At 36.3% G+C, this 12,232-nt stretch overlaps 1 protein-coding gene across 17 annotated transcripts in view; it reads right to left on the bottom strand.

The window, feature by feature from the left end:
* Positions 1 to 12,232, bottom strand: part of ERC1 (ELKS/RAB6-interacting/CAST family member 1) — a 308,860-nt gene that overhangs the window by 121,853 nt on the left and 174,775 nt on the right. For 12 of the 17 annotated variants that reach the window (XR_013944890.1, XR_013944892.1, XM_080576070.1 and 9 more), the window contains one exon: positions 4,819 to 4,950. The exons of the other annotated variants lie outside the window; for them this stretch is intronic. Coding sequence is in view for 10 of the 12 variants with exons in the window: in XM_080576070.1 (XP_080432196.1) it covers positions 4,819 to 4,950 (132 nt within the window). In the remaining 2 variants the exon portion in view is untranslated. The remainder of the gene's footprint in view (positions 1 to 4,818; positions 4,951 to 12,232) is intronic. 17 annotated transcript variants of the gene reach the window in all.

The following is a 12,232-nucleotide window of genomic DNA, read 5'->3' as shown; positions in this document are numbered from 1 at the left end:
ACAATACATTACTATTACAATATTCAGTATTTTATTTCTTCTCAAAAGGCTAGGCAGAGAAACCTGCCATGTGCAGGATAAAAAGAGACAGTGTATGACCATAGATAAAGCTATTTATAGCTATAAGTTTATATACTTAACCTAAGTTAAAATTTCCCACTGAGAACTGTAACTTCAAAAAATGTTGATGAAAGATGTCAAAATCAGACTGCTAACTCAACAATTTCAATTTAAGTAACTACTTAAGGAAGAAAGCAAAGAACAAGCAATGGCTAGTCTTTCATGTGTTTATTTGCCATAACCTTTTAGGGTACAGAGTTGGATGTTAGCTGACACTGTACAGAGTAAGATAGCACTTAAGCAGGATTTGATATTCATGAGAGAACAGAGTTACACTATTATCAGCAGAGATACTACTGAAAATTCTGAAACTATTGTTTTTCAAATTTGAAGGAAATACAATAGGATAGAGGATAAAATGTGATGGTCAGGCAGCACACCATCACACTCTTAGAAATATCAGCCTACTGTAAAGGCCACAATAACAGCTTTTGGTAAAAACATTTTTGGCAATAACAGTAATACAATTTTGGTAAAAAATAATACTAAGTAATTCCTGGCTCCATTTCTGTGTCCTGCTCCCACAATTCAATGTCTCCTCAGGTGTGCTTCTGTTCTTTGTGGGGATCCATGAATGAGATTAGCAAATCGGTCCGTGTGAAAAAACTCATTCAAAAATATAAGATAATTACTAATGAATTAGGTCATTCCTCCACTTCACAACATGGCCCCAGCAAGACTCAGGCTGGTAAAACTGAAGGGACGGGGATAAAAGCGAGCAAAGAGAGGGAGGGCGCAAGCATCTCAGATTAGTACAATTGCTAATTTCCTGTATTTGTCAACTATGCCCTCCAGTAATTAACTATCAAAATGCAAGTAATTGTAATATTGTGTTCCTTGAGCCAAGGACCTGACGCTACCTATTACTGTCACTGAATTATAAAATCTGAACTTCTGTTTCACTTTATTGCACAAAAAAGCCTTATTTTTTCATGAAGAAACACACTCCAAGCATTGTTCTGGGAATGGTGTTGATTATCATTAAGATGATAAATATGATAAATTCCTGCCTCCTACTGCAATCTTATGGAAACTATTTAAAAAAAAATAAAAAAGAGGTGTCCATATACCCACATACTTTCAGACTTCAGCCTAATAGGTTGAACTAATGGGATCAGGCAGAGTCTATAGCTATAAGTAATTTACAGTAACATTTACATACAGGATTCAACATGCGAAGCAACAAAACCAGCTGAATATACTGGAAATAAAGAAGTTGTTGAAGAACTTTCAAACTTTCATATCTGCGAAGCTTTTGTCAGCTGGAGAAATCTGGCCAAATATGAACTGTGTGTTAACACACTTAACCCTAACCCTTCACACACATGGGCAGGATATTCTCAAACACTGGATTAAAAAGAGCAAGGTTTTAGTCTGAAATGGGTATCTGAGGACCATGAAATCCTGAGTAGCTTCACATTCACAGTATTTCAAATCTGAAGCCTGTAAAATAGCAGGAAACCACATATCATAAGATGATGGAGGGTAGGATTACACAACACAGGACTACAAGAACAACATTAAATATTGGGGTAGAGGTACACACAGATAAGATGTCCTCATACCTTGAACCACTTAAAGCCAAAATGGTTGACCTCATGCACTGATTCATTAAACAGCTTCAGACAGGCAGTGAAGTGGCAGAATGATAGAAAACAAGATAAACAGAAGAGAGGAAAGAAAAAGCATGCAATTAAAAGCAAATTATAATCATTTTGGACAATATTAAAATTTCAAACACACACCATTCATATTTGGTCTAAGAATGTTTCTAACCTATTATTATCACTTGTAGAGGTCAAAAGATTAATATCCTACACAAAACAAAGCCTTGCCTTTGCAGAACTGTAAAGCTAAGAGTTTTTCACAATTCTACAAAAAAAAAAACAAAAACAAAAACAAAAAAAAACCTCACCAGAACATAAAACAAAGAAAGCATTCTCTTAAGTTATTGAAGAAATGAAAAATATTTGAAGGAAAGTTCCTTCCTCACTTTTGAGGTGAAAAATAGCCACTTGCCATCAATCTATTACTTGACTAATCAAGACCAAAACAAAATCCTATCATACCCCATTTTGCCCATCAGCTCTCCTGATGCTGACTGGAACAGGACACCGGTTACTTTTCCTTTGTGCTGCCTTGTTGGTCATGTTCTATAAAGTACAATGAGTCACAGCTAGTGGTTTAGTTCTGCTGGAGTAAGACACAGCTGTCATAATCAGCGCTGGTACAGACTAGAGTTTTTCCTCTTCTGATCCCACTACTTTCAAGCCACCCTTCTTCCTCCTCACTTCCATCCTAACTACTACATCCAAATTCCTTTCCTGTTTACGATGCTATTGCCCACCATATTCCACCAATCTTTTCCCACAAATCTTACTTCTTTTGGCTCCCTTCCTGTCCTCACAGCCTCTCAGTGGTCCTCATGGCTTATCGACCCTCAAGCTGCACAGTTCCCTGCCTTGCCTCATCTTTCACATTGTAGACCCATTCAATCTATTTACCAGTTGTCTCCCCTTTTCTCCAAGCTCTAACCATCTGACCTCATTGTTTGCCTCTCATCAGGCTTTGCTGGTGAATTCTTTGAAAAGTTTCCTTGCTGCCAAAACTGAAATTTGTGGATATTCCCTAAGCACTATTCTCTTTCTATATTTTAGTTTTAGGATGTCTCAAGTATAAATAAAATTTCACTTCTATAACAGTTTCCTGTTTTACTAACCCAGACTTATCTCTTCTCCACAATAAACCTGCCTCTAACAGCTCACAGTGGACAGACATCCATAAGGAGCTCATGCTAACAGGCTAAAATGAGTCCCTCCTTTCCATCCCGTGACTGAAACATTCCTCGTTACTTCATTTCTTTTCATCTAGGGCAGAACAGATTTCACATTTTTGTTAATCTTGATATCTTTGACTCAAACATCCTTGTACAAAGGTTATTTTGAAAAACTTGCAGAATTTTTTTTATGGAATATCTCTAATATCTGTTTTCCAATTGCACTATATTGCTATAATTCTTTGGCTGGGTTTCTTTTGTGTCTGAATCTGCAAAAAATCTTGTGCAGATTGGGACAATTTGTGCAGTAAACTTGCCTGTAGCTTTTATTGCGTTAATCTTAGTAGCATGCTTCTTTGCTAGGGAATCAAATATAAGTTACTCATCATCTACAAACTGTACTTCACCCACCCTTCACTTTAAATACTGAGATGACCTGTAATCAGCCACTAATACAAGCCAACATCATAATTACATTTTTGTAAATTTACAAGTTACATTTACCTTTGTAATTATTTCCCTAACTTCAGATACTTCTAATACCTACAAAATCAGCCTACAACCTTCTTCAAAACTCTCTCTTATAAACTCACTAAACCTTATGCATCTTGTTTTGTGTCTATAGCATAGCCATCACAAAAGGTTGAACTCTACGTGGCTTCTGTGTGCCCAAAGAATACAATTATCAATGTCCTCTAACAAAGAAATTAAAACATTATGACATCCTAGGTAACAAATTGCATGCTATTTTGGTGAATTTGCATCTCAACATAGTGAGATACATATTTTTCTTACAAGGAGATCTATTCTTTGATGTCCTATTCACTACCAAGGTAACACTTCTATAACAATTATAAAAAATAAAAAAAGAGTTTAGAAAGATGGCACTCTTCAAAGCGAACTCCATAAGGTTATCCAGAATCTTAGGATATAGAAACCAGAATTATCCTCAATAATTCTACCAGCAAACAGTTGAGCTTAACTCTAGCCTGAAGTGAAAGAGTTGCTTCCTTCATGAAAACTTGGATTATTAACTAAAATACAAATATATTTGGAAAGCATGTGATATAAGAATACATGTTGAAAAAAAATTTTAAATGGTTTTAAAGTGCAGTTAGTCAGATCTTTTTAATTTAAATAACAAACAGAAAAAGTCATTGCAATGTAACAGACCAAATGCTCCTTGTTTGCTAATTATGGTCAAATGAGGAACAGCGTAACTGTGGAAAAACACTGAAGAGGTTCACAAAACACACAGTAAGAATGCCAGGTTCAGCTTATTCTACTCAAAAGCTTTATCAAAATCTCACAGAAATTTTATTCACCACCTATGGTGTGGTTTCTTAATGACTACTTATGGAGGTTAAAAATCTGACACATACATGACACTTTATCTAAGCAGTGGCACAGAATAAATTGATGCATAGAAATTTACCCCTGCGGCTTGAACACACAAGTGTGTATTTTCTCTGTGTATTCTTTCCTTAAATCAAGAGAATTGTCTCTCTGTCTCTAGCTGTGCAACTGTAAATGACATGAGGCTGAGATCCATACATATGACCATGCTAATAAAAATAAGCTTCTTCAAATATGCTCACTGAACAACACAGTGAGTGTAAACATCTTTACACATAGGAAGATAGACATGATGGGCAAGACTGGTCAGAAGAATTATTACAGAAAATAATATCTTAAAGCACAGGGTACCTTATATTTCTATTTTCAAGAAAATATTACTTATGAAAAACAAATCATCATGAATGCTTTGCAAACTTTATGGGTTCAGTTACCCTGTATTTGAACAGAGATAGCTGATCATCAAAGAAAACCATCTGTGTTTCACAGTAAAGCAGGGGAAACAGTACTTTACTGTCTGGTTAGTTTCCTAAGAGAACTACCATTGACTTTATGAGATTGCAGACCTGTTTCTCAGCATTGATCCTGGCTGACTCCTCTTGTGCTAGCACCATTTCCCGCTCTGCAGTTATCTGAACACTTTCTCTGAGTGCCTCTTCCAATTCTTCAATCCGATCATCCTTTTTACGTAGATTGTCCTGGAAAATGACGGGAGACTAGGTGAAGAAGACTTGTTTGGAATGACAGCCTTTTAATCAACCAAGTTTTATGCCAAGCAAAACGTGTTTCTCCCTACCAAGGCCCAACTGCAGGCAACTTATCTTCACACAAGGGAAAGAAAGATGAAGGAATGCAAGAATAGGAGGAAGATCACAGTAAAGAGAAGGAAAAAAGCTAGCAAAGCAGGTCCTCAAGAGTGTTTGCCCTCTGCATCAGACATACCAGTCTTGTCAGATCACGCAGCGTAGCTAAGCAAGGTTTGTTTGTAAATAGAGATTAGTATGGAGTTCCAAAGAAGGAGAGTAGCCAGAATTGGTGGGAAGGTAGCAGGCACGCAGAATTGCCCATTTGCTCACACATTCACCAGCAGGCATGGTACAAAGGGAAACATAGCACTGCAGTCTTGCAATTTGCCATTTCCAGATTCAGTGGGAGAAAAGCAAACATTAACCCAACAGAGTTTTCCATTGTTCACGTAAGTCTTTAAGGAAGTTTTTCATTAATAATTCTCTAGGAAATATGAAGGGTTCATCTGGGAAGTTTGAACCTCAGACATCCAAGTATTAAGACTGTCTTAAAATACATCCTTCAATTAAGAGCATCTTCACAGTTGCAGGTTCGGAAGTCCAACCCATGTACGAAGACCACTGAAGAAAACCATAACTCTCCTCAGAAAATTTACCGTTCAACTGCTTTATACATGCAAAATAACTTAGAAAAATGATATACAAAATAAATGGCATTCTTATTTGTTTAGGAAACCCTCCTTATCTTAACATTGCTAAGAAAATAAATGTCTATCTCCTGCCTCTGCTGTAGTGGCTTGGACAAAAGATTGCAGAGCAGGCTGTCCTGACAGATATATGTGAATGTCTTGGAGCGTGGCTGCTTAACAAATCCATCAGAAAGGAGCTGCTTGACAGAAGATTTCTGCATTTCTCATCTTGCAGATCAGTTTAGATCATATGGTTCAGATCAGATATTAATGCATGTTTAAGTTAACACAAAGGTCTTTTAGCCATCTCAGCAACAGAGGAGGAATGAAGTATTTTTCTCTTCGGTTTTTGCATTTCACTTTTTGCCAGATTTACCCCCTGGTTTTCTGTCCTTACAGAAATTTTCCACTCTCTCTGTGTTTCACGCCATATAAAGAATAAGGAAAAAAGACAACTAGCTTGGAAGAAATTGACTTTGCAACCTTTGTAACACTAAAAATAGTCATTGGAGTTTAAAGAATGAGCCTTATACCTTAATTGCTGCTTCCTAAAACTTTGGATACCAGGGATACTGTCATATGAACATCATTTCTGGCAGTCTCATGACTATCACTTTTGAAGACAGCCTTTCAGCTGAGATGCAATGCTTTGTATCAGACTAGTGCAAGACCCCTGGCACCCCTGCCCTTATGTAGAGGAAGGCTAGTATTCAACCACTAGCGAAGGCAGAAGAATTTGTTACACTTTGCAGATGGACAAGCTTTCCGCTGTTGGTTACTTTCCAAAGTGGATCACAGGGCAAGTAACTGCTGATTTCTAAAGAAACAAATGGAGAGACTTTCATTTCAAAAAATCAGAGTTGCAGAGCATGTTTTCATACTTTTTGAATCCTTCTGAAACACTGATAAAGTCTTCCAAAGCTGCTTCATGGTTATGATTAGCCTAACTGAAGATTCAAAAAAGTTTACAAAACACTCAGCAGAGAATACTAATTGTGCCAGACATGAAAACTATTTACTTGCCAATCTGCATTCCATGAGAAATATCAGCTGTACTTCTTGATGTATTATTCATGGACAGACAAGGAAGTGTGAAAGTGCATCTCTCCATTTCAAACAACTGAAGTGGGAATGGTTCATTTGAACAGCTGCATGTAAAATGGAAACTTTTAAAATAACGTTGCAGAAAAAAACATTATAACGTGTACTGTGTGCTCACTTTTCTTCATTACAGGCAAACATTTAAGAGGATAATTTGACACAGTAGAGTGCTCTGTTCAGACAGACGAATCCTTTAGGGACAGGGGGAAGAGTAATTGATGGTACCAAAACTGTTCAAGACAGTAACGCATTACCTGCACCTGAAAAATCTGCAGTCACATATAATAACTTTTCCAAAAATAATATGTGAATTTTTACATATAGGTTCAAGATTTGCAAGTTAAAAAAAAAAAAAAAAAGACAACAGTGTTAACTTAGAAAAAAATGCCTACAAGTGATCATTTTAAACTTCAGTTTAATATGAATTACCCATCCAGTAAGGTAAGTTTAGTTACAGAAGTTCACCTTCTGTCTCAGATAAACAAAAGAGCTCTGAGAGCTTATGTTTTTGGTGCCACAATGGGTCTACCCACCTTACAAAATGACATCCATGTCTGGGTGGAGCAGAAGATTGCTGCTTAGCCAGACACCAGAAGGACTGCAAAGTGCAGAATAATTTCAGGAGACTTTTAAATAATTATTTTGTTTCCAACTCTTTTTTTTTCCATGATTAAATAATCAGTATTTGGTATTTTTTATTTTTAATACAAGCTGCTGTTTCAAACCAAATAGAGAAAAAGTAAATATAAGCAAACTAGCATTTGCCTTTTAATGTATCAGCAATGTTTTCCCAACTGTTTGGCTCTAAACTCTAAAACATGATAAGCTCATGTTAACCTTCAACCTGTGCTGCTGCTTTCCTCTTTTTAATTACATTAAATATTTTATCCTTATTGTTACAAGCATTAAAATTTGGAGAAAGAACTAGGCTAATCGTAATTACCATTACCTACTAAGTTATATCGGGAGTTTTCTATGGAAATAGAAGATTTTGATTTTTAATTCTACAAATTGTTCTGGCAAACTCAAAAACAAAACAAAACAAACAAAAAAAAAACCCACCCTACCAAACAGGAACAAAATAACAGTTTTAGAATGGAACAGAGATCAGAAACCTTTCAACATGAACAGGATACAAATACGCCCTATCCAGATGACGAGGTTGTGATAATAAAGGTTATAACTGCAGGAATAAGATAACTGTCATCTCATGATTTTTCATATCCTGCTAAAGTAGGTAACCCCAATGGTGAAATGGATTGATCCTCCGAAGTAGAGGCTTAGAGTACAACTTGTGTTGCTTCATACATACAATAGAGCGTGACAAAGAGGGCAAGTTTATTTCAATAGGATCGCAGAATGATAGATCATAGCAATCTCATTTCATGAAGCTTATACATGTGACTACAAAGAAAGAAAAAAAGTGTTTCTTACCTGTAGACTACCTGGATTCTTCAAGATGTATTACCTACCCTACATCTCAGTGACTCTCCCTTAGCTCTGCTCCCAAGTTCCGTAAGTGTGAGAGGCCATGGCAGAGAGGGAATTAAACCAGGACAGGGGAGACAGCTCTGCCTTTATGCTCATTGGTAACACCACAATGAAAATGAAAAACCCAGTCGACACTGTGGGATTGCCAAGAGTTCAGCTCCAATACACATTTTTGCTACAAATTACTATGATCCCGTAGCTGATTTGTAAGCAAAACCCATTCCAATACGTGTCCGTCTTAAGGCCTGAAAGGAAAAGGAGGTGTGACTGACACACATTTCTGGGCTTTTTCTTTCACTTCAGGAAGGAAGTGGTAGGATGTTCAAGTGATGCATATTAAAAGAATGTATCAATTTAACCTTTCCTGCATTCATGTAATGTGTAATCTGACATGAAGCTTTGTGAAAATGCATGAAATAGGATGGAAGTTTTCACCAAGGCATTTAGGTTCAATGAAGTCTGAGGTATCCTGGCAAACTTCTTCGTAATTGTGTCTTGAACTAGATTCACAGAAGTTTTTGTTGCTTAATTTCACTCTTTGAATTGAAATTAAGATGGATTTCTCCAGTTAACTCTTGGGAAAGATAAGTTAACAGTTTGCGAAAGCAATGAACTGCTTCTTTTGACTGTTAAAAACATTTCTAGGACTAGCCAATCACCTAGTTAGGGCAAGACCATTCTCATATAAGCCCATAATACGTGTAATCATGCACATTTTGCCTTTTGTGCTTTCATAGATGAGAAATGCAGAACACAGTACTGCAGCGCTGATTGCACTACCGCACTGCCAAACCCAGAAGGAAAGATGCTATGACAAAATCAGAAGGCTGAACTTCAGAATTTTGCAACTGATGAATACAAATCAAATTGTTAATGAATCTTTACTGTTCTCTTCTTTGAAAAATATTTGTAAAAACCTGCAGGCCTTTTTAAGAAGGTCCTGAAGCTTTAAGTGAACATACAATGCTGTAGTACCAAAAGATGGTATTAGAGTCTCATTTGATTTCAGAAGGAAATAATCATAGTTACTTTAAAGCTCAAGTGTACATGGTGAATTTCCTTCATTTGGTTCCACATGTTGATAAACTACTTCTAGAAGTCTCTGAACAAGAAAAGCATGAAAAAATGTTGCTCACAAACGGAGAAATCTCTCTTACACTGATTAGAAAATATTTTGACTTAGTAGGTTTTCAAGCATATATATATTGGGTAAATGTTGAAAGACAGAACACGGTGGTACATAATCTGAACGGTAGTTATCATAGAATAGAGCTCAAAAAGAGCACTTGGGGTCCTTGTGCAACTCATCCAAAGCAGGAGATGCCCACTGTGAATTGTTTCTTTCTCTGTATTCATTATCATTTGCTGAAGAATATGGCAATAAAAGAAAAAAAACATGCTGTCTTGAAGAGTGGAATAAAAGAAGACTTTGTAAATTCCTAAAGAGGGAAATATGTCTGGGGTAGTTTATAGCTTTGTTCTAAGATGTTCATGAACCACAAATAAACACAGACCCAATATTAAAGATTCTGAAAACAAAGTAGCAGAGATGCTGGTACTTTATATATTGCTGGACATGAGCAAACAGTGGAATTGACAGAATGGTAACTACAAATTCTAATGCTAGTATCAGTGTTGCATACAGCTGCCTATCAAGTCCCTGTCTCTCACAAAATGAGCCAAAAAGGGTTTATTTGGAAGTATAGCAACAGCATATATAGTTACCGTGAGTTTCTGAATGAAAGGAGAAGTCTGAGAGCTGAAGAGAACTGCCAAGAAGGAGATCCTCAACCAATGTTTCCATATCATTGGTGAGATCAGAGACTGAGACGCATGATGACCAATTCATTAGGACAACATACGTCAACAACTGAAAAATTATGTCTGCCAAATAAGACGTGGATTAGAATTCAAGCCTGACAAGTTGCATAGAAACAGAAAAATAACTTAAGGAGACAAAAGAAGAAAAATTGCAGTAGAAGAATTTAGTTCCACTAGGGGTTGAGAGGGAAGTGTGGTGAAGCTAGCCACAGCTTTACAAACATGAGGGACAGCAGAAGGGGTTGAACACGTTCTCTTGAGAGTACCATAATAAAAAAAGAGAAGACGCATACATCCAGAACATGTGTGCACTTGCGGATCATCAGTTGCAGAAAGAACAAAAAATATATTTCTAGCAGAAAGAGAATATTGATGAAAAATTATTTCCAACAGACAAATGATAAGTATAATTGAATTAGTGCACTAAAAGTAACTGTGAAAGGAAACCAACAGCTTGTGAGAAATGGTCTGTGATTTTTTGTTTTGAAAGAGAAAGGTAATAGAAAAATGGAGTGGTGTTTGGACAGCAGTGTCCTTTGGGTATCACTGCTGCAGAGCAGGAGGACACAGACAAGTGATGCAGAGCTATAAAAGATGCCGCTGACAATATCTGCTTTTGTACATGGGATGACTGCACAATTTAAGTGTTACATGTACGGACAATCACTTGAAAGAAAATCATTAACTTCTGTGCTTGAGCATATTTTATAAAATGCAAAATAATGAAAACAGCCATATGTCTGTTCTACCATGCACAAAGTCCTCATGACTGTCTACCTCATGGCTCTTAAGGAAGTCATCATGGCTACTAAGGAAAGAAAAAAATAAAAATATGTAGATAGTAAAATATGTCTGTAAGACATCATGACAAGTTTATGATGGGAAGCATATTGGGTGTCAAGATTACTTACGTAGAAGCTGACTGATGTGTTGGGCATCTGTAAGAAAAGAAACACACCATGCTCTTCTCTCCATGTTAAGAAAATGAACATGGAATTAATTAATCTATTGGAAGTTATGTGCACTTATTTCTGTTCTTAAATATTGGGGTCACAAAGAAGCAGTAAAACAAATACAGAAGTGAGAATGCTATACAACGGTACTAACACTAAAAGATACTGAAAGCAATAATTTTGAAGTATATCAAGATGTAAATAGTGTTCTGTATGTAACACATGTACAATTGTAAGGGCAAAACAAGCACACATTGTTCCCTACAACACATTCATGTGGAAGAAGAAAAAAAAATAAAATAATTTCAAGCCAAGAAACATATCAGTGGTAAAGACACATCACAACAGGTAATACCCAGATCCATATATATTATTATTAATGGATACATTTTAAATGAAAGGGAAACAAAAGGTAGGAAAAAAAGTTAATCAAAATAAAGCTTTGTAAGGAAAAAAACTTAGTTAAGAGAAAATTCTCACATTGTCTGTTTCTTGAACACATATGAAGTGCTTAGCAAAACTCATACCTATTGTTATTATTTCCTTAAAGGGGCTAGAAATGTTTCTGAGCACTATACGTGTCCACAAAATGTGTGAATGGTGCCAGCCATTCAGATTTTTTTTTCATCCAAGATATTTTATGTGCTCCCACTCACAGCTATGTTATTTTCAAAAAGCGTTTCCAGTATATATACAGCAGTTTTGTTCAACATCAGCAGCAATCTGAAATACATAGAGCTTGAAGGTAACAGTAAGAAAGGATATTATCAATATTAGTTTATTATCTAATAAATCAATATTAGTTTAATTATGTCCACCTTAAAGCTTTGTAGTTCCAATATCTCTCTCTGAAACTGAAGTGGAATTCCATTGCAATCTAGATTATTTATACACTACTTGAAGGAGGATGGAGAGGAAGGAGAAGAAAAGGCCCAACAGACAGCATTACACAGAGAGGCCTAAAAGGGAAAGGCATAACAGATTAAATCTATGAGAAACCGGCAACTTCTCTTACTGACAGCTACCATGCTTTTGACACTTCTTTCCTGTTACTCCAAGTTTGACGTGCCAAACACAGTAACCAGACAGGTATGTTGATTTTGTATATGCACTTTTCATTAGTAACAACCTAGATAGACTAAAGAACCTCGCCAATACTAACAACCAGGTTTACCATTT

This window comes from Anser brachyrhynchus, assembly GCF_964034855.1.
Source record: "Anser brachyrhynchus genome assembly, chromosome: 1".
NCBI lineage: Eukaryota > Metazoa > Chordata > Aves > Anseriformes > Anatidae > Anser > Anser brachyrhynchus.
Note: the sequence above shows the minus strand (reverse complement) of the source record. Positions and strands in the feature narration are given on the sequence as shown.